This window comes from Paramormyrops kingsleyae, chromosome 24, assembly GCF_048594095.1.
Source record: "Paramormyrops kingsleyae isolate MSU_618 chromosome 24, PKINGS_0.4, whole genome shotgun sequence".
NCBI lineage: Eukaryota > Metazoa > Chordata > Actinopteri > Osteoglossiformes > Mormyridae > Paramormyrops > Paramormyrops kingsleyae.
In genome coordinates, this window is record NC_132820.1 from 8,868,003 (window position 1) to 8,889,858 (window position 21,856).

The following is a 21,856-nucleotide window of genomic DNA, read 5'->3' on the forward strand; positions in this document are numbered from 1 at the left end:
TGAATTTACCTGATGGTTTTAACTTCAGGGTCCATACGAAGCACAACGTTTGCATGACTTCTGTGTGTAATCTCAGTTTAGGAAGGGCGAATTGAAGATGTACATCTGTTTACTAATATGGCACAAACGAAAAACTTTTTACCAAACACTTAAATGTCCAAAGAACTGGTCAGCCTTGTATGGGAAGCTGAACATTCACTGGAAGTATCAAGGCATGTTAATACTTTCTCTCATGTGTCAAAAAAAAAAACATGGTCTCATTGTATTTTTAAAATGAAATATATTAAAATATCATCTCTGCAGAACTCATAAATTACCCTTAATTTCCGTTTACTTCATGCTTAAAAACCCGTTTAGTGCAGACGACTGGTAAAGAGGCAGCATCAGGTGGTCTGGATTTTTACTTTCTGGACCTGAACTCTCCACCTTTGACAGCCAGCTTGTTCGTCTATGTCTGCATGGTTTCCCTTTAGAGTAGAAGCAGCTTTGACTGCCGCATGACCTCATTCTCCACCCGACCTTCCGGGATGGTTTACTCGTGATTGATGATTGGTGCTACCCCCCGGGTCCTGGTGGCTCACGATGCCCTGGGGGGGGGGGGGGTCAGTAGATGTAAGGGATGATCCTGTAGGGCACTCTGCGGCAGTAGGTGTCCCAGGCCAGGCCGTACTTGCTCCTGCATTGCCTCTCGTCCCGAGCCTCCCGGTGGATCAGGAGGACGGTGAAGTACAGAACGTAGAAGTAAGGGAGAGTGTGTGAGGCGCCTGCATGAAATGAGTAGAAGCTGCTTTTATTTCTGGTGGGACCAGATCAGGCTTCTTACTCTTAATTCCACTAAACCAGTGTGTCTCAATCCAGTCCTCAGGGATCCCCCAGATGGGCCATGTTTCTGCTCCATCCGAACTCCCAGGAAACTGGGAGAGAGCAAAAGCATGGGCCGTCTGGGGGCCCCCGGGGACTGGTTTGAGACACACTGCTAAACAACCAGAGCTACTCAGCCCATTGACCAGTTGATTGTGGTGTGTCCCCAACTCGATTGTGAGATGATTAATGAATAATGATTAATGAATCAATCAGCAAAATATACAAATTGTACCAAGGGAAACCCCACCCAGTGGCGAAATATTACCGGTGACTACTTAATCCATGATAGGAGGGACACTGAGCTACTTCAGGTTTTACAAACTACCTTAAACCTGAAAGGCTCCCATGCTTGGCTAAATTGTTTGGTCCGTCTTGTACTTTTACTCGTTTGTATCCTTGATTTAAACACTCATCCAGCTGTTCCACATTAACATTAGTGACACATGCCTGATTATAGGAGACTGACCAATCAGCACACGGCAGGAACTCTGAAATCCGGGTCTTTTTAATTGAAAAGGTTGAAATGGTAGTTTATAAACCCTGTGGTAGCTCTTAGTGTCCCTCCTGACATGGATTAGGTGGTCACCCTACTTGCCACCCCAGTAAAAAGTCATTGGGTCTATTCTGGCCACCCCATACGACAGGTTATACTTCTATGCCATCATCTGGATACAGCAATACGACATTAGTCACATGGTCCCCTGACTCTTCCGTCCATAGCTACTTAGAACATGAAAGGGTGTTTTGGGTGGGGCTGCTGTTCCCCTAACTCACCACAGGGGAGGGACCAGGCTGTGGCCATGAGCAGGTCTCCCAGGTAATTGGGGTGTCGGACAAGCCCCCACCAACCAGACACTAGAAGGCGCTTCCCTGTTGCCGTGGGAATTGTCTCCAAACCTATACGAACGAAGAGCGAATGAAGAAGGTAAACGGTTGTTAAGATACAGACCAGTTACGATACAGACCAGTTAGGATACAGACCAGTTAAGCCAGTATATTTTGGTGCCTCTCAGAATATGCTTATGAGGACAGATAAACTGTAGCTGGACTCCAACGCTGACCTGCTACGCTGGGATGAGTGGGGTCCCGTCGAAACTGGTTCTTCTGTGAGTTGGACTGGCGAAAGATAAAATACCCCATGCCTAGAAGAGGTAGGGAAAGTCAGATTAGGCATGACGCAATGCACCAATAAGGGTGAAGACTACAGTGTCGCTTATGAGCAGAGTTGGGTAATTCAGGTCCAGAGAGTAAAAGTCCAGACCAGGATTTTGTTTCAACCAACCAATTGAGTATAAAGAGTCACAGAGTATTCAACTGGTGGGTTGAAACAAAATTCCGGTCCGGAGTTTTACTCTCTGGACTTGAATTACCCAGTTCTGCTTATGAGGCCATTATGGAAAGGTACCATAGTGGTGAATGATTTGACTGGACAGCTTGAGGAGACAGATCTGAGAGTTCAAAGCTTTGTAGTGTGTTTACTGAACAGTGCCTGTAAATACCACGGTACCGTTCAGCAAGACGATGGCGGCGGCGCCGACGGGGCCCAGCGGCTGAGGGTGCACCACCAGGAAGTTAGCCTGCAGGCTGTAGGTAAACGGAACCCAGGTCAGGTCCCCGAAGGCCAGCATGAAGCCAAAGCCGTCGTGCACGATGTCCATGGTGGTCAGCAGGGCCTCCTGGAAAACCCGGCGAGGGCATTTGGGCGCATTTCAAAGATCAAAAATAGACATATGGAATATCATATGTGACCACTAGGTGGCAGACTATCCTTGACAATGATCCATGAGGGCACATTGACTGAAATCAAAGGTCCACAAACACTGCTGGTTCTTGTGAAATTTTTACTTTCATATATACCTGCTTGGCTACCACTTTCATCCACAAAGAACTATAATTTTATCCACTCATACAGCTGGACATGACTAGAGGAATTCAGGTTAAGCAGCTACCTCAAAGGAGCCCCTCCCACGAACAAAAGGGACAGGAGACAACAAAACAAGCCTAAATATTAGTGTCCTGCTGCCCTGCTTAATTTCACCATTTCCTTTCCCTCTCCTATATTTAACCTTGTAGTTTCTCACTCGTCACATTCATCAGACTCTCTGTTCCTGGCTCCCGCCCAGTTACTCACCTCATTCCACAGGGCGTCGGCCACGTAAAGCAACTGGAAGCCATTGACCAATAGCATGGCAAGGGAAGGGGAGTCTCGTAGCTCCACCTCCTTCATTAGCATACCCAGGTTTATGACAACCTAATTAAAGGGACTAATTAGCACCTTTAAGATTAATCATTATTTCCCTATAGATGAAGAAAAACACTCCTACACTCTAATGCAGTGCTTCCCAATCCAGTCCTAGGGGACCCACAGACAGTACATGTTTTTGCTCCCTTGAGGGAGCAAAAACACGGACCGACTGTGGGTCCCTGAGGACCGGATTGGAAAACACTGCTCTAATGTATCCGATACAGCTAGATTAGCGGTACTAAACTTTTTACTGAAGGAAAAATAATTTCACTAAATATTCTGCAATAAATATACTCACCCACCCAATGAGACCAGGCCGAAGCTCACAGAAATACTTGAGGTCAAAGCTTCCGATTCGTGGGTTCAGCTCACGTCCCATAAAAAAGTCGTAGAGAGGGTTACCTAAGGAAGACGACAAGACACAAAAACATTGTACACTTCACAATCTAATAACGTTACAAAACTCATTTAGAGTGACAGAAAACCCATCCATTTTAATGGCTATGTCCAATTCCTAGTATTTTGTGCGTAATTAGGTAACATATTGTTAAATTCCATTCATAATGAAGAACTGAGTTACCAAGGCAACCACTGCTGTAATTTGCCCCCATACCTGTATTGCCCCCTACAGCCAGGGCATGTTTGGGCGCCCAGAATGAACGTATGTAGAGATACAGGGAGAGCAGGAATGACAGGCCCATTGCACATGTTGCTAGAGGCATCAACAGCTCAAACAGATACCCCAAAGGCATGCCTAACCACACAGACAAGGCCAGCAGGGCGGCGCTGATGCACAGTGCGTGAAAACCTGATAGGTGGAGAAAGACAGAGAGGTAAGAAATCTTTTTTAAAAGGATTCGCCGAAAGTTTTATCAGTGACTGATATTTAAAAGTGAAGAATACCCTAAACAATAAAGGTTAGATACAGGTACATTTTTAAATTTTCCATTTCTCCGGGCTAAAACAACACATTTTACTGCCGGTGCATTTTTTGTCCCCACAATTAAACTGGTTTAATTTTCACACCCATTTATTCTGCCCTGTAGCATGCCCCCCCCCAGTACATTCAGCTGTCCAACCCCTGCATACCATTGATAGGATATCTGAGTTTGGTCCCATCTCTGAGCACCATTCCTTCAGCAACCTGACCAGACAGACAGAATATAGAATAGTAGAGTAATACTTCATTCATCTCCATGGGAATGTTGTGTTTTCACCTACTCCCTGCTCTCTGGGAGACACACATTCAGGTGAGAGCAAACTTGGGGTTGTCAAAGGACAGGGTCAGTCAGCATGCAGCACCCCTGTAACCAAGACGTAAGGGCCTTGTCTCAAACAACTAGCCCTGGGACTTGAACTAGCAACCTTCTGATCATGGGGAAAGTGTCTTAACTCGCAGAGCCACACGCTATACCCAGGCTGGGACCTTAGTCCTTTGGAATGTTGTCCTTTGAAATGACAGTCTGGGTGAACAGAAGTGCATGGATATAATATACGACTTTTTAAATACTGAACAATCATGTGTTTTTGTGCTGAAAACAATACTAAGGTTTAGAATTTCAAGCACAGCTCAAAAACCACTACACTCTGAAGCTTTTCAAGACCAGGATTAAGCTCCCATGACAGACACAAATGTACCATCACTGGAAAGTTACGTGCAATTAAGAAGAGTGCAATTGGATAATCTGTCCAAGGCTTTCAGGGCAAATAGGACGAACTATTATTACGCTTAAGAAAAAAAAAAGTTTAAGTATTCGTTGCTGCCGCTAAACTAAGCTAATAATAATTACAGCTGCTGCATATAGCTGGTAGTTTGAGTGGGCCCTCTCACCTTTCCCACGGGGAGCAGATAAAGGACGATCTGCAGGGTCAACCACCCCAGGACTAGAGCAGCAGCCACAGGGTCCCACAGCTGGGAGGCGGGAGGCAGGGGAGGGGGCCACTGGAGCAGGGCAGCACCGGGGGTGCGGCTGACGGACAGCAGGTAAAGCACGGTCAGCGGCAGGAAGACGGGGATACAGGTGGCGCCTGGGGACGGGGCACAAGAAGGGAACAAGCCAGCTACAGAGTTAGGGGCAAACGCGCAGAGATAAGGGAACAAAAGGGTTTTCTAAAAACACAAATAAATATACACAGATGCAATGTTTCATAGGTCAGAGCCACTACAGCGCGCATTACACAAACATGCGCTTTTCCACACAAACATGCGCTTTTCCAAACCCTTACCTAAGGTCCCACCGAATTCCCTGTCCTTCGAGGATGCGCATCTGCGTTTGTCCGGCTTCATTTCACTTATTAAAAAGAAAAAAAATCTCATTTCGAATAAGAAACCAAGGGGCGCAATAATGAACTTAATATTTTAAGTACATTTCATTATTTTGTGAATCTGGTTGTCAACCAAAACAAATCCCCCACACTTCAGAGCACTCTTTTAAATAAATGAGTAAAACATTTAAATATACCCGTTAAAACAGCACATGCTTAATTTTAAGCGAAAACATGTCAATAAATGTGTCAGACACCTAAGACTGAAATAGAACAATAGCGATGGGTCTTTTAGTAAGAAAACCACAGTAATTCAAAACGGAATTACAGTTAATTAGCACGTCGAAATGTTTATATTAAAATAGTTTCAATGAAATATGTAGGTTAAACGCGGTGTAACCTGGATAAGTAGTTCAAACGACGTGCTACTCACCTTATTTCTACTATATGACAGGTATTAAAAGTCCAAGCAACATAATACAGCTGACAGTGAAGCATGCGCAGTACCGCCCTTACGACTGCCTATCATGCATAAGACGGAGCTGAGCCAATAGCGTCTGAGCTCGGTCATGAGATGACGATGGGAAGGGGAAGCGCCGACCAATCAAAATTCAGTCTGCTCGATCGATTGACGGCACTGCGGCTCCGAAGCGAAGGGGCGTTTCGCAGTGTAATGCAGGGCATCTCCGCTCTGTCACTTTCTCGCGTCGCCTTACTGTGGCTTGGTTTGTCTCTTATCCCGCACCACGTAACAACTTACACCGCAGCAAAACAATGAAGCACAAAGCATCAAGTATTTAAGACTTTTATTTTTTTTTTAAATACAACTGCAACACAATCACGTCATCATTGGATCGATTACTAATATATATATATATATATATATTATATAAGCATTTAGAAGAGTAATGTGCAAAGGAAAAACGAATTAATGTTTACTGACAGGCTGCATGATGCTTTCGTTTTTGGGATGTTTCCCAAGAATATTATAGCCTTACACTTCACACCAGCGAAGTTTTAACTGACGGCTCTTTTTGCCCCTGCCGTAAATGAGCTGCCTTCAAACTCTCCCAAAAAAATCCAGTAGTGACCTCATTCGCCAGCAATTATTCCACACATTCAGCTTTTGATCAAGTATTTTGCCTTGTTTTTTTTTGTCCTTATAACACTGCAGACACAATTTAAGGTTCCCCAAACATCCCCTAAGCCATCTAGGCACAATTAGTGATAAATCTTTAAGACTGTTAACCCCTCCCAGTCCACCGCAGGGCTACCCCCTCTCGCAGATGACCTCGATGACGCTCTGCTCCATGGGTGCGGGGTCCAGGCACCGATGGGCTGCACTGCCCACGATCTCGTCCAGCAGGAAATGTACCAGGTTCTCGTCGGACACAAACCGCCACAGATACATCTGCAGGTAGTGGCAGTCCACCTGGATCTGCTGCAGGCCGTAACGGCCGAAGGTGCGCAGACGCACACACTCCAGGAACGTCTTGAGGCTGATCTTTATGATGCCTGTCAGCACCGACACCTGAAGCAGGAGGAGGTCAACATTTCAATGCTTCGACAGAAGCGCCCTAAGTAGGACACTTAGTAGGTGATATCAAAACATATCAAAACAACTGAAAAAACATTGCACTTCCTGTTGAATGAGCGTGACCGAATTTAGCTGGCAGGTGACCTGACCTTGTTGAACTCCACAGGGCTGAAGATGTCGATCCTCTCCGAGAAGAGCTTGTGAATGTTACTCAGCAGGTTGGTGTCCATAGGAGCGCTGTAGGAAACCACGGAAACCAACGAGCCCCACGTAAATATTGACGCTATACAAACGTTAATGGATCGGTGACAAATGTCCTACAGTCGTGACATGCTCCATGAAATGTGGCCAATTCCCATCTTCAACGGCCACCGGTTGAACTGGCTTTTAATGCCAGCACTTAATGGTGAGATTAAATCCATTACTCAAACAATAAATCATTACAGCTAGTCTTCAATAACATTGATAATTCACTGGCAGGTCTTACATCATAAACACCCCCCATTTCTTTGCATTTTGGTATCTACCACCTTTAGGGACGCCTTACCTGGGAGTATAACTGGGGGCGTAGCGGACCTGCTGCCTGGAGCTGCTGTAGACGGAGAAGGTCCTCTTGCTAGAGTCGCTGCTGTGGGCTTTCCTCACGCCCTCTTCATACAGCAAGCCCACCTGGCGAGGAAGACTTCGGTCAGGATCTGGGCTCCAGCAGGGTTTAGTGCATGGCCCTCAGGGTGGTGCTCACCTGCACGTCTATAGAAGTGGTATCTTCCACGACCCTCTTCATGACGGCGCGCACGTTGCGCGGCTCGATGGTGTTGACCCAGTCCCGCGTCTCCACGCTCTTCCGCAGCATCTGGGAGATGATGAGGCCCTGGACCTGCGAGGCACATGGCGCTGGAGGTCACTGACTGGACGGCGATCACTGGTGTCGTGTTTTAATATGACGCATCTGGACTGATCCGCCATGTGGGGGCGCCAACGCACCTTAACATAGTGGTTGAGCAGCTTCTGTGCAGCCTCGCGGGCCTCCGAACACAGCGCCGTGACGGGCGTCACCGGGGCATGGTGCTGGGGGGGGGCACAAGGAAGAGAGAAAAGCAGAATTTACATCTGAGAAGCTCCTGGTCAACTAAAACGGAGAAAAAAATTATTCTGCAGGACTGTTTCGCCACATCAGCTGGACAAGTGGTTTCCAGGCCCAGTCTACACTGGAGATTATAATTAGCACTAGCTAACATTTACTGTCTGAACAATTACTTCAATAAAATAGATAAGAGCAGCCCAGAATTTGAGTATTTAAGATTTCAGTCTATTTCTAACATCCATATCTGAATATGCTGTGGTTAAACTATCAGATGGTTAGTGTTTAAATGTCTTTCATATTAAAATTCTGCATCAGTTTCTTGCACTATGACGAGTGAGACTGTAATTTCATCTCATGGATCATATAGCTGAAGATACTTTGACTTTAACCAGCTACGGTTTGGATAAATCTGACGGCCACTGATGGCATCATCCAGGCATCAACAGGCAGGCGACCAGTCAGGCTGAATCTCTATCCAATGGCTGCATCAGTAAATCCACCAAGAGCATCAAGTGTTACAGGTCACTGTCCGGCTCGGTTACCTGTGCCAGGAACTGCTCGTCCGTGAGGGTGAGGATGTAGGAAATGGTGGAGGTCTCGTAGTCCAGGCAGAGTCGCGACAGCAGTAGCAGCAGGGCGGGAGGAGTGGAGCCGCCCCGGTCGCCGGCGCTCTCGCAGAACTGGCGCGACGACTGGCACACGAACTTGATGAAGCTCACCACCAGACCTTCGCGCACGCCCTGGCTGCAGAACTCCCCCTGGGGGCCAGGGGGCGCCAGAGAAAGAGCTGGGAGTCAGAAACGTTGCCCAGCAAGTGGAGACAGATACAGAAACTGACAAATTCTTACGAACGAAAGCAAAAGTGAGGACTCACCTTGAAGTACGGCTTGTTAGAGAAGGTGATGTCTTTGGCCGTGAAGAGGTGAACAGATGCCAGCACTGACTTAATCTGGTTCAAAATTGATGCAGACAGAGAGGCTAGGAGCTCTGGGAGACTCGGAGAAGCGTCCTTACCAGGCGCCGTCCCCCCCAGAATTCCTCCACCCGGGGGCACTACCGCCCCCCCCACAGAGATGCGTGGAGTAGCCAAAGCCTGCCTGACATCGGTCAGGCTGTCCAGGTAGAAGCTCTGCAGGGCAGCTAGGTACTGCTTGATCCGCTCCCTGGCGGCCCGCACCACAATCTCCGTGCCCAGGCTCGGTACCGCAGACCCAGGGAGCAGTTTGGACACGGCCTGGAGGCGCCGATGAAAGCGATCCAGAGCCCGGACCAGCAACGAGTTATCACCCACTCCCTTCTCCTCCTGTATCCTGCGCTCCACCAAGTTGAAGTACCGAGCAGCCAAGGCGTCGACGAAGCTGTGGAGTTTGCCACTAGCCATCTGGGGGATGTTCTTTGATGCCAGGTCGCCCTCTTGTGGACGGTTAATGAACAGCTCCTGGTAGGAGGCAATGACCAGACAGAGGCTGCTGACGAACTCGTTGCAGCCTCTGTCAATAAATTCTAAAATGTCTGTCCTGGCGGTGGGAGATGGGAAAGAATTCTTCGTTGGGGAGCTCAAATCAGTCGGTGTGCCGGCAAGAGGGGACGCAGACGGCTTGCTCGTGGAACTAGCAGGGAGATCGGACGCAGCGATTGGCCCGGGAGTAGGCTCTCGGAGCTCCGCCTCCAGGCTACGGAGGTTGGCTTCCAGTCTGGTCTGGGCGTGGCTGAGAAACTTGTCACAGAGCTCCTCCGCTGGCTCGTCCAACTGCAGCAGCAGCTCCACGCACTCCGACAGGTCTTTGGCGCTCGAACCGCCATCCCTGGAAAATCCCCACAAACATGCCACGTTTAATAAACATAGCCTTGCAGTTTGCATGCTATTCTGCAAGACAGCAAACCGATCATGGGCACATGGTGGCTCAGTGGGTCGCACATCCGTCTGATATCTGCAGGGATAGGGATTCAAATTCCATCCCCAATCCGTGTGTGTGGAGTTTGCATGGTCTGAGTTGAATGGTTTTCTTTTACAGTCCAAAGACTGTAACTGGACTCTAAACTGTCCATAAAGAGAGACTGATGTGCAAATCCATCTCATATAAGGTTGTTCCCTTGCCTTGCACTTTGTGCTTCCTGGAATTACCTCCTGCCTTCTACCACAACGTTGTACAGGACAAGCAGTTGTGGATGAATAATCTGTAATCTTCTAAAGTTAAAGGAAATAGGTTTTTCCATTTTCCCAGTGTTTAGCTTAGCAACAGGTCTCTTATGCCAAACATCTCACAAAATCTGGCGGATTAAAATCCCATCCCGACCTGAACTTCTGCCTCAGTTGCTGGGCCAGCTGGTCCATGATGGCGTGGCAGTCGTCCTGGATGCCACGGAAGGAGGGCATGTGGCTGTACTGCTTCAGTACGGAGCGGGCGCGACGGTACGAGCTCACGGCCTGCGCGTACGCCTGCAGCTCCAGGCATTTGTTGAGCCGGGCCGGGAGCTCGAACAGAAACTGCAGCTTGCGTAGGAGTGTGTGGACGCCTATGGCAGGGGGGAGACGGGGTCTTAACTTCTCTACATGCCAGACAGGTGGCGAAGCGGTTAAGGAGCTAAGCTAGTGAGTGTAAAGCATACTATTCCAAAATGGTTAGCATTAGCCACTGGCTAATTAGCATTAGCAGAACGTGCTAACTGAACCCTTTCAGAGAACGGGTGAAACTAGTGCTGGACGCTAGTGCAGTACCAGACAGCTTGGTGATCTGCGCATGCTGGTCCTGCAGAGTGCCGCTGATCCGCGCGCTGAACTCGGTGATGGCTGCCATGTTGGCGGACAGGCAGTCCATCTCATCTTCCATCTTCTTGAAGTCATTCTTCATCTTCCTGATCGTGTCTGTAGCCGTAAGAGGAGGTGAAAATGGTTCTCTCGTTATTATTCACGCCTGGGCACACAGCATGTGTGCATTAAGGAGACAAGGGTTTATATCCCAAGAGGAAAAGACGGGCATTCCATGGACGATGCTAGGATTTCACCCTCAGAGGGGGCTCAGTCCCCAAGAAATACTGGATAAAATTGTTAAATGGATTTAACATAAGTTTTCGGGGGGCAAGACAAAAAGTAGGGCTGCCAAATCCTCCTTAAATAAGGTTTAGAATTTACACAAAGGAATAAACGTGATACCACAGTCCAAAACCAGCAGCAAATGCGGCTTACGTAACATATATACAGCTCTGGAAAAAATTAAGAGACCACAGCCCAATTTCTCAGTTTATGGATGTGCGTCTGTGAAAAATATATTTATTTTTTGCAAACTCCAGCCTGTTTCTTCCCTGCTTCTCATTAATGAAGGGCTTCTTCCTTGCTTTATGGGACCTCAGTCCTGCTTCTAGAAGCCTGATACAAACTATCCTAGCAGTGCACTTCACACCTGCACTTAATGTTTCCAATTCCATCTGAAGGTCAATTGATGTCATCCTACGATTCATGAGAAACCGTCATATAAGTGAACAGTCATCGCTGGCATTAGAAAGTTGTTTCTGCCATTTACCTAGCAGGTTTCTGGTGGTTCCCAGTTTCTCCTGTTTCACCTTGTTCTTGTGTACTGCGGTTTTAGAAATTTTGAGCCCGGAAACAGCCTGCCAAACAGCTTTCTGCAGGCAAAACCATGATTAAACCAGGTTCAAAAATGCACATTAAAAAATATGAAGAGGTCTCAATTTTTCCAGCACTGTATTCAACCTGCAAGATCCTAACATTATCAGCGTCTAATGCAAGTACCCTCTACATTTTCTTCCCCCTTCATTCATTCCCATCATCGCCCTTAAGCCCAGAACCGCTGACCTGTAGCGGAGATGAATTTGTTGTAGTTCTCGTAGACCAGCGTCTGCATGTCGCTGTCTAAGGCGCGGATCTGCTTCACCATGCAGCTCTCCTGGTCCATCAGCTCCGCCAAGGAACATTCCTTCCTCAGCTGAAAGCCAGCAGACGCAACCCGACACACAAAATAAATTTTACACATATGTATAAACCAGAACTGTGACATGCAATGTATTGTGACGTAGAATAGAATAGAATAGAATAAAGGCTATTCAGCCTTTATTGTCATTGTACCAGGTACAACGAAATTGGATTGCCACGTAATAATAATGGTCTTATTTTGTGACTTAATACATTTCTGATACACACATTTCTCATCAATCAACTGATGAGGAATCTTTAGCTCTTATAATTCTTATTAATAATACTGTAATATATGTTTATTCATTATGAAATCGCTAATAAAAGCACAGCTAAACGCGAGCTAGCTGGATAACACGGCGCCAGTCACTCTCACTGCGATCATAGAATATCTTCTTCTATACTAGGGATGAAGCATGATCAGTTAATCGTCGGCTACGTATAAACGAACAGCCGGTGCTGTGTTCACCTTGTTGAGAAAGACCTCCGGGTCGAAATGCGGCCCGTTGATGTCGCACGGGTCCAGCGACTCGGGCTTATCCGAGCTCTTGCCCTCTTCATTGAGCCCATAATACAGCTTCAGCATGCCGTGCACCCTGCGTTTCCGAGCCGGCTCCGACTCCGGCGGGGTCGTGGCACCGGCGGTGGCGTCCATTTCGGCCCGGTTCTCCCAAAAACACCGATGAAAGGACGGCGCCGACGGACAGGACAGAAGGCAGTACCTGGAGTGGATACGATCACTTCCTTACGTGGAACAATAACGCTATCCAGCGAAACGGAAATGCAGGTCCCGTATTGTATGTAATATATCTGCACTTAAAAACATTGTCCAACAAAGTGACACCCAGCCGAGTATAAATATAGAGTAAAGGGGAAGACTGTAAGAAAAAAAGCATTGATTATATACAAAAATGAACAAAATTTAAATGGATATGTAACATCACATCCGCTTTGAACATGTGAGAAAAACAGTCACGCATCTCCTCGTTAGTATAGTGGTGAGTATCCCCGCCTGTCACGCGGGAGACCGGGGTTCGATTCCCCGACGGGGAGAGTGTTACACTTTTTTTTGTGGATCTGTGGGTTAGAACTCCGTCCGTGTAATTGGAAGGTTGGTGGTTTAAACTTTAAACCACAGAGTTTGTAGCATAACATCATATATTCAGTTGAGAAAAACGTGTCTGCTAAATATGACGTTAACTGTACCCTTACAAAATGGTGACCATAAGGATTGCAACCAGGATTCCTGCTGTTTTTGTCCCCAGGGATGAAGACAAATTAGTTGCCTGCTCATATCAGGACCCTAACACACAGTCAGAGGAAGCAACTTCAATCCAAACTGCATTATCCAGGTGAAAAAGAAAGCTTTTTAATCTAAAAAAAAAATGTAGCAGCACGTGTCCCTGGTCCAAGCTTGCCTCTGGTTATAAGTTCTCCAATACTATTTGCTAGAGTTCATCTGGAAGACCTGTCATAGGACACACAATGCACACTTTTCCTAAATCTGAACAAAAACAATGCGCTGGGACACATAGAGACAAGAAATGTCACACACCGCATGTATTTATGCATATATTTTATTTATCGTGAATACATCATGAGCACATTTACCACAAATAATATAAAAATCTATTAATGGACACTATTTACTTTAGTCAAAAAAATGTATAAAGTGAGAGTATACAGTAGAAGTGTTTACTAATGCTTTTGGATAATCGTAGTTAGTAAAGTTTGGTAGTCTGTGTTAAAAAAACAGTACGAAAAAATGAAGTAGATCATAGAGTCGAGTCCCTCTGATAATGACAATCACTGCAGTTATCGTGGGTACCACATGAGGGCGTCACTGTGCAGTGTCACTGGATCGAGGGTATTACTAGCAATCACTGCCAATCTTAACGTAACAGACCATCTCCATCAGACGGGATACAGCACTCACATTTTTCAACGCAAACGGACAAACACGAGGACTTGATGCCCGGTAGTTACCACGCGATTGCAAATATAAAAAGGCACTTTACGTTTGTCTCGTTTCCAAAATGACGGCGAAGGCCAGTTAGATCACAAAAGTATGAGCGCACAGAGGTGATCTCGCGCCATCGCTGTTTAGGCTGACCGTGACAATAACAAAAACAATATTAATGGTGATTTGGTAACTTCCATTATCTGACAATTACAGCAGACATATATAAATAAGTGCAATATTAAAGTGTCCTCTCAGTCTGTCTTGCTTATAATTCTACAGGGGGCATAACAATAGAGAACACGCAGGCAATCAGAGAAACGCTTACGTACAGCAGCTCGGAGGCTACGTCATACATAGATCGTGTGTGGAGTCATTTGGTGTTCGTATTGCATACATGATATTGCATAAGTACTGGATTGTGTTACTGAAACATCCTATTAGTAAACGTTATTTCTTCTGTCTGAAGGAATGTTTTTGGACATGTACATGTCTATGTTTCGTAACGTGATTTAGCTTTCTGAAGCATACACTGAATTTGCTAAGGTTCCCTACAGCTAATGGTGCGTTATACGGAAACACAGGGATCAAAGTCCGTGTTACTCTGAACCCGTGTCTGACTGACGATGTTATCTTTCTTTTCCTGTTTTATCTGCCGTGAACCTTTTATTTGACCTTTCCACACAAAACCTAAGCTCTACGCAAATGGCAGACAGGCGCTATCTGGTCGTACCATGTGCAGGACGCCGCGTAGCTCGTGCTGAAATGTCTCCCAGCACTCCGAGTGGACAGTTTCAATATACAAAATCTGTCCTAACAAAGCAAAAGCTTCCTCAGAAAGAGGGAAAAGGAGATTTTAGTTTGTACAGAGCAGAACAACAGAGATGGAGCACAGGGCTGCTGGCACAGAGTTAGATAGATCGAAGTACTGCCGCCTTCTGAGAGAAACGCAGCCCATAAATATCAGAATATAAGGGTACTTCTGATTATCAAGATTTTTTTTTCCTTCACAGTATGCTGATCACCGATCTGGGTGAAAAATCAATAGAAATTAAACTGATCACGTGACTAAAAATCAATACTCAACTGCCTTCTGTTTCGTTAACAGAGTTCAAACATCTACCTTATTACGATACTCTGTGAATGAAATAAGTTAAATTTAATACAAACTACAGAGATTTAACGTATATGCTTGCAGCTTGTTATTGTCGCCCAACTTGGTCCTTAGTTTGGTCCTCCTCAATCACTTGTCACGTGCTCCAGTTCTTTTTTTTTTCTTTCAGTGTGAAGGTTCAGTTTTGGTCTCTGGGCAGCAGGGGGCGGTAGCTCAGGGCTCACCCCTGCTCCAGGCTCTCCGTCACCTGGACGGCAGAGTAGGCGGGAGCGGCTGCCTGACGGTTGAAGAAGGACGCTGCTCTCTTTGGCTTCAGGCGCTTAATCTCCTTGCCTGGAGGGGGGTGGGTAACAGACATAGCACAGGGGTCACATGACATGTCAGAGGTCACATGACCACCGCACTTCCACTCATCCCAATCATTGGGCGTCCAGTGCCAGAGTATCTGTGATGTTATCTGGTCACCTCACTCCTATATCTGAAATACAAGCTAAGTGCCATTTTGTGTAGCGCACACTGTCCATAACAGGTTTCCCTTAATTCCTGGGGAAGTTCCTGTGAGGAAATGGACCTCACCATCATCCACGTAGCTGATGGTGCTGAGGGTGTGTACACGGTTGCACACCACGCTGCTCTGCCTGCGCAGCTTCCCGCGCTGGCCCCCCCTCGGCCTGCCAGTAGCCCCTGCCGCGCCCGCCTGTGCCTGGGGGGGCCCGAGGTCGCCATCTGAGCCTGTCGCTATCCCCTCCGCGATGGCCCGCAGCTCCACGCAGAACTCGATCAGGCCGCTCATTAGCTCCGCCTACAACATAGAAGCAGCCAATCACCTTCAGGATGATCGTTACGGCCGCACCTCTTGACCTGGGAACTTCTGCAGACATTCTGCACACAGTGCCACCTGGTGGAAGCCCTTCCCAGAGTGCATTACCTGCTTAGAGTAGATCTTCAGCAGCCTGTTGACAGGGGTTCCTGCCTCTTCCCCGTCAAACTCGAGCCACAGTATGTGCGAGTCGCCCTCCCCTTCGGGGTAACTGTGGTCCCAGGACAGCTCGCTGAAGCGCAGGCCCAGGAGAATGTGCTGGGGGTACAAAGAGCAGCAGAGCACAGCCCTATTATACAGTGGCGCTGTCCCACCCGCGATGTGCAGCCCTGGCAGAGCACCAGAGGGGTCACTGCCATCAAACCACCCCCCGACTGCCCGGTGCTCACCTTCTCTTTCACATCCATGATGTACACCCCCTCCAGGCTGATGCCCACGCTGACGGCCTTGCGACCCCCCCGATGCAGGATGCCCTGGGCCGGCTTGTCGATTTCTCCCGCGAAGAAAGCACACCTGTGATCGGCCCGCGAGCAGGAAACGTTGGTCATGCCTGGCAACTCTCACTAGGTAACAAGGGGTAGCTAAACTAAAATGGCAGGTGCGTAAATACCCGCTTCAAACACCCGCCCCTGCTTACCCATAGTAAGGCAAAGCGTGACAGGTGCTGAGGTACTTCCGCAGGTAATGAGTAGGCTCCTGCGGGCTGCCGTCCTCGGCACCGTGGCTAACGGCGGCGTACTCCTCCAGCAGCTGCAGCTCCAGGCCCGAATGGCGGCCCCCTCTGCCCCTCAGAGTCGACAGAAGCCCCCCGCTGCCTCCTGCCACGTGGGCTGGCAGAAAGGACGAGAGCTTCTTCTCCCTGTGAGCATGTCAGGGAGGAAGAGAGGCGGTTCTGAATGTTTCCGAGAACCAAAGTCATCCCGTAAGCTTGACGCTTATGGAGTTTTATTTACACAAAAATGCCCTGAGGACAAACTGAAAAATGATTGGCTCAGAGAGATAACCAATCAGATTGTAGAAGAGGTGGGACCAACCAATCAGATGTCAGCACATCCCATTTTTCTACAAGTAAAACTACAAGTAAATCTCCCACAAGCTAGCATGAGGAGGGCTTGGCATACCGTACGGCAGCCGAGGCTTTGGCGGCGTCCAGGCCCGGCTCCAGCTCCAGGGCACAGGAGAGGGCCCCCAGCCTCAACCAGTGCTCGGGGTCGCAGGGGTACCGGCCCCCCAGGACATTGTCCTTCGCCTCCTCATACAGGAGCCTCAGTACGGCCTCCTCTTCTATCTGTGTGGCCGGAAAGAGGAGGAAAAAGAGCCAAAATTTAGCTGAAAAAATGGGGAGACAGAACTACCGATTAAAAACACAAATGTCTGCCCATGCAGATGACTTTATGATCGGTTATAAGCCTGCCGTTTCGCATTACTATGCAGAATCACCTAAAATAAGCAACAGTAACAGCTATAAAGCGTCTAGAGGGGAACTCGAAGTACCTGGAGCTCTTTGGCTCGGGGGAAAAACACGTTTCTTCTGTACTGCAGAAACGGCTCATCTGGGTGGTAACAAGAGAGGGGAAATGAACGCAAGATACAGACAGAAAGACAAAGTAGCAAGTCAGCAAGTCAGAGAGGTTAAAACAGGAATCTGCAAGTCTCCGTAAGTCCCAAAGTGCTGATACAGCACTGCAGTGCCTTCCAAGTAAATATCAACCGTATAAAACAAACATTTTTAAAAAGTCATTCTGGATAAGAGAATCAGCTGATTAACCAAGAAAGTAACTCTTAGGTTGTTCCTATTATCATGCTTTTACAGATATGGCCGTGAATAACACGGTAGTCAGGGACACAAAGGAACAGCAAGCATAAGATTAAGCTGAGAAATGAAAACCCTACCCCCTGTCATTAACAGCTTGGTTTAACCCGAAAAAATAACCAATAAAAAAAGGGGCACATTGTGATTGACAGCACACAGAATTCCACACATTGGAGGACCTGAAGCCCGGTACTGGACTAAAACACCAAAGCAGAGGGGTGTAAAAATAAAGACGGGGGTGCCAACCCTGTGAGATGTCCTCCTCCGAGGCCTCGGTGAAGCGGTACAGCAGATCCTGCCACTGGCGGCACAGCTTGTATGGCTGGTGTTTGGGTTTCAGCTGCAGTTCTGTGGGCAGAAGCGAGGCGGGCATTAAATGCATCCATCCAATAGGGGGCGCAAGTGGGAAAGCAGGGCAATGGAGGATACCTAGCAGGGGGGAGCAGAGCCAGAAGGCGAAGGCGTCCTGCGCGGAGTCCGGGATGTGCAGCGTCTCCCGCACGCTGCGGCCCAGCTCCTGCACGGTGACGTAGCTGACCCCCTCGAAGCACAGGTGCACTGCGCTGTCCCCGACCAGGTATATCAGCACGTCCTGGGCTAGAGCGAGGAAAGCAGGCAAGAGATGACCCATACAAGCACACACCTAATTTTACCATCTTCTTTACACATTGAAAGATGCAGTTAAATTTGTACTTTGAAATATTAAGCTATGGTTATTGTTTTTATTAGTCATTTTTGCATCCTTTTTTCTTGCCAACAATAAAATACATTGACTGACAACAGGTGTACAAAGACATTAACTCAGACTGATATTATTGTTAGCCCTTTTGTTTTTTTAAGTGGACAGAAACAACAAAAGGACCAGTGTACAGCAGAAGGGATTAGGACCCAGTGTTTCCCATACCAGTCCTTGGGGCATACTGGACAGATCCACATTTTAGTTTCATCCCAGTTCCCAGAACACCTGACCCAAGCAATAAGGAGCTCTAAACACCATACAGGTGTGCTGGGAATTGGAATAACACAAAAATGTGGATCTGGCCAGTATGCCCCAAGGACTGGTTTGTGAAACAATGGATTAGGAGACCGCAGAGGCAGAAGCTCCTTACCGCGGAGGCCAGATGAAGACACGCTGCCCCTCTGCGAGTGTCCCGGCTGCTCGGGCAAGCTGCCGCACTCCCCTCCCTCCATCTACCGGCACACAGGCACCGCTGTTTATCACAAGCAGCCAGCTACCACAATCCCCCCACCCTCACTATTGCATTGGCACTTAATTACACCAAACAAACGACTTACACTAGATAACTAGATTAACTGAAGATGCAGCCTGTGCTTTTCCCAACACACTCATCCTAATTCACAGCTTCGTGTTAAAATAATACCATCACTTGGCTAATAACAACAATCAATAACCAGAACCAGGGGGATCTCTATTGCGCTGTCGATTAATCATTTTAAAGTTTCGCCGCCCAAAGACTGACTGTAAATAGTGGGTGTAGTTAGCTTAGCTGCCTAGCTAGCGGCAGCTCCTCGACCAAACGCGGCGTAAAGGCGACGCCATTCCACGCACGTTAAAACGCGGAGTTTAAAATGTATATTTGTGAAATATAAATGTACCTGGCCCGTTCTCAAAGTGCGAAATCGGCCGTCAACTTCGACATGAAAGCAGCAGGAAGACAGACGGCGGGTTGGCGTTCAATAACAACGGCTCGGCGGATATTAATAACGCAGGCTGGAGAGGCGCCGATCCCTAACCCGGATACAGTCACCCTGCTACGGCTCAGGTGTTCCGGGCAATTCGGTTTCCCTATGTTTCCCCTGTCTATCGGGAAATAATGTTTCCCCTAATATTAAAGCAAAGAGGTATGTGAAATGTCTGAAAATCACTCAAGTACATTATTACATGTGAATACTGTATTGTTATTAGTACCGAGGCCCAGAGTTGCTGTATACCTGTTTTAACAGGGGGGAACCAAATATCCTGGATGTCAGGAAATAATGTTTCTCCTAATATTTAGGCAAATATGTATGTGGGATGTCTGAAAATCACTCAGGTACATTATTACATGCGAATACAGTAGATCGTCACGCATAATATAGTCTTATAAGCAATACTATACCGTTTTCATCAAGAAATATCTCTATCCAGCGAATTAAATACTTTCATTTATTATCAGTAAAAACAAAAAACGTGATGTTTTAAAATATGTGGCTTGTTTACCTCAAGAGCTTCGTAAAAAGACATGAAAACAACAGCGAAACCGTGTACAAATCAGCGCGCGACAGGGGAAACATAGGGAAACTGAATTTCCCGGAACACCTGTACCGGCCCTGCGTAGCGGATACCTCCGTCTATCCTCCCCTTTTGCTGCGGATGATCGGGACTTCTCAGATTTATATCAAACAGCCTTCTGCCATTGTCACTTAAAGCCGAACTACTACATTCTTTCATGTCAACCCCCGCATCTGCATGGCGTGACACTCACAAACAGAATGGCCCTTAATTCTTCGCTAGCTAATAAAAAGATCCTCCTAAATAGTTGGTTCCCTGTCGTGAAGACCTAAGGAGCATTCTGTAAAGTTCAGATGCTTTCCATTTATTAACAGCTGGTTTTCCTGTAGGCCTATATTATAAATTAAAAATAAAAGGAACAATCGCTCAATAGCTATATAGAATGACTGAACATTTTCCTTAAGTTTTTAAATAGCAAGAGACTAAATCAGAGTACATTACAACTCTGTATTTGGCAACTGAAACTACAAATGAATGAATTTCGTGATGAATTTTGGTACATTTTTGTTTGTTTTTAAAATCCAATACGTATACGTATTTAACGAACTGATGCATACTGCTATAAAACAGGTTGTATAACAATCATGCCCTCTAGAGCAGTGGTTCTCAAACTTTTTCAGCAGGAGGCCCCCTGGTGTAGGGTGAATCCTTTTGTGGCCCCCCTCCTCAAAAAAAAATTATGACACAAACCATCCTGAAACTTACAATTTTACTTAATTTTAGATTTTAGATTCTGTTTGTAGTCTTTATTTCTCTGGTTTGCTAAATTTACATTTCACAAAATATAACATTGTATTAAAACAGTTTTGACAGTAAAACTAACATTGTCTGCAACAAAAGTACTGAGTACTGAACAGTAATTTATGATGTCCATAGCAGCGTAGTGTGCTATGTAAAATTTATATTTACATTTTTTATACTTCCAGTAGGTTTTCTATCATACCCAGCTTCTGATGAGCCACACCTGTTCTCAGATAAATACCAGGAACAGGTGTGGCTCATCAGAAACCAAGTGGGACAGAAAGCCAACTGGATAGTAGCTCTCCAGGACCGGAGTTGGAGACCCCTGATTTAGACTAATAAAACTAAACAAAACTGAAAATGAAATAAAAACTACAGAAAATTGCAAATCTATTATAACATTGGACCATAAAGTGATAATATGCATGCAAATATATTTGTGAATTTTTTCACATCATATTCTGTTAAAAACATCATGGATATTGTGATTTTGGAGGGTATATTCATTGTTCGTAAGATTTAAGTGTAAAAACAGCCTATTTTCCTATGACCTGCCAGATGTATACACACACTGACCTATGACTGACTGACCACATTTGATTGGTAGATCAGTCTGCCCAGTATGAGCTTGGTTTGGTCCTCATGGGTCACTATTTTGGGTGTTTCAGGATTAGATCTGCAGTTGCACTTAAGCCATAGAGCTCAATGAAGTGAAATGTTTAAAAATAAACAAATGTGCTAAAATACATTTGATTTTTTTCACAAATCAAAGTTTGTAGAACACAAATGCATTTTTAATATGATTGACAGTGTGAGTTTTGGAAACAGGTTTCCGATGTCAAAACGACTGTCTTTAACCCCTCCTGTCTCATGCACTTATCAGTCACTGGCAGATTAACTGTGGACTGTGAAAAATTCACAAATCAGACAGGTAATTATCAGCCTGGTTGTACCTCTTTATATGGTCAAGTTTTTTTTTTTTTAATTCACTCTTGAAAATAAAAAGAAAGTATAATATTGAAAGATTTGAGGGTGGGGGGGTGACGGCATCTGAATTCACAAATCACAAGCAATGAAATGGCACCTTACGGCACTTTAGAGATAATGTAGTTAATCCTTTTAAGCCAAATCAGGAGTCAGAAGTCACTTGTGTGGCATCCGAAAATCAGTCTTTTATTGCATCCATGTA

The 21,856-nt window shown here is 46.4% G+C and overlaps 3 protein-coding genes and 1 non-coding gene across 4 annotated transcripts; 1 reads left to right on the forward strand and 3 right to left on the reverse strand.

The window, feature by feature from the left end:
• Window positions 1-260: 260 nt before the first annotated feature.
• tm7sf2 (transmembrane 7 superfamily member 2) lies at window positions 261-5,865 on the reverse strand. Its single transcript, XM_023795135.2, has 11 exons — window positions 5,808-5,865; window positions 5,336-5,400; window positions 4,941-5,137; window positions 4,199-4,253; window positions 3,723-3,917; window positions 3,408-3,511; window positions 2,996-3,115; window positions 2,372-2,540; window positions 1,926-2,006; window positions 1,639-1,761; window positions 261-764 (listed from the first exon to the last, which is right to left on the reverse strand). The coding sequence occupies exons 2-11, from the start codon at window positions 5,394-5,396 to the stop codon at window positions 604-606; spliced, it is 1,266 nt and encodes a 421-aa protein (XP_023650903.2). The 5' UTR covers window positions 5,397-5,400; window positions 5,808-5,865; the 3' UTR covers window positions 261-603.
• A 300-nt stretch (window positions 5,866-6,165) lies between these two features.
• Window positions 6,166-12,862, reverse strand: vps51 (VPS51 subunit of GARP complex). The gene is made up of 11 exons (XM_023795087.2): window positions 12,396-12,862; window positions 11,810-11,939; window positions 10,715-10,861; window positions 10,293-10,512; window positions 8,870-9,800; window positions 8,538-8,753; window positions 7,896-7,979; window positions 7,654-7,788; window positions 7,459-7,580; window positions 7,061-7,148; window positions 6,166-6,905 (listed from the first exon to the last, which is right to left on the reverse strand). Exons 1-11 carry the CDS (start codon window positions 12,579-12,581, stop codon window positions 6,645-6,647), a joined length of 2,520 nt encoding a protein of 839 aa, XP_023650855.2. The 5' UTR covers window positions 12,582-12,862; the 3' UTR covers window positions 6,166-6,644.
• A 45-nt stretch (window positions 12,863-12,907) lies between these two features.
• On the forward strand, window positions 12,908-12,979 carry trnad-guc (transfer RNA aspartic acid (anticodon GUC)). The gene has a single exon. It is a non-coding gene; the product is annotated as a tRNA-Asp (tRNA).
• Window positions 12,980-13,485: 506 nt separating this feature from the next.
• Window positions 13,486-19,296, reverse strand: frmd8 (FERM domain containing 8). The gene is made up of 11 exons (XM_023795131.2): window positions 19,251-19,296; window positions 18,743-18,824; window positions 18,063-18,230; window positions 17,880-17,981; window positions 17,315-17,373; window positions 16,942-17,108; window positions 16,458-16,679; window positions 16,210-16,333; window positions 15,929-16,078; window positions 15,577-15,802; window positions 13,486-15,333 (listed from the first exon to the last, which is right to left on the reverse strand). The coding sequence occupies exons 2-11, from the start codon at window positions 18,822-18,824 to the stop codon at window positions 15,221-15,223; spliced, it is 1,413 nt and encodes a 470-aa protein (XP_023650899.2). The 5' UTR covers window positions 19,251-19,296; the 3' UTR covers window positions 13,486-15,220.
• Window positions 19,297-21,856: the final 2,560 nt, after the last annotated feature.

Coding starts and splice junctions, on each gene's coding strand:
- vps51 (XM_023795087.2), bottom strand. CDS start 12,581: ATGGACGCCACCGCCGGTGCCACGACCCCGCCGGAGTCGGAGCCGGCT. Junction 7,980..8,537: donor ACGAGCAGTTCCTGGCACAG/GTAACCGAGCCG, acceptor GCCCCCCCCCAG/CACCATGCCCCGGTGACGCC. Junction 7,581..7,653: donor CCACTTCTATAGACGTGCAG/GTGAGCACCACC, acceptor CTTCCTCGCCAG/GTGGGCTTGCTGTATGAAGA.
- frmd8 (XM_023795131.2), bottom strand. CDS start 18,824: ATGGAGGGAGGGGAGTGCGGCAGCTTGCCCGAGCAGCCGGGACACTCG. Junction 17,109..17,314: donor CCCGAGCCAAAGAGCTCCAG/GTACTTCGAGTT, acceptor CCGGCCACACAG/ATAGAAGAGGAGGCCGTACT. Junction 16,680..16,941: donor AAAGCCTCGGCTGCCGTACG/GTATGCCAAGCC, acceptor ACATGCTCACAG/GGAGAAGAAGCTCTCGTCCT.
- tm7sf2 (XM_023795135.2), bottom strand. CDS start 5,396: ATGAAGCCGGACAAACGCAGATGCGCATCCTCGAAGGACAGGGAATTC. Junction 3,512..3,722: donor GGCTGTAGGGGGCAATACAG/GTATGGGGGCAA, acceptor CGTCTTCCTTAG/GTAACCCTCTCTACGACTTT. Junction 2,541..2,995: donor CCGACGCCCTGTGGAATGAG/GTGAGTAACTGG, acceptor CGGGTTTTCCAG/GAGGCCCTGCTGACCACCAT.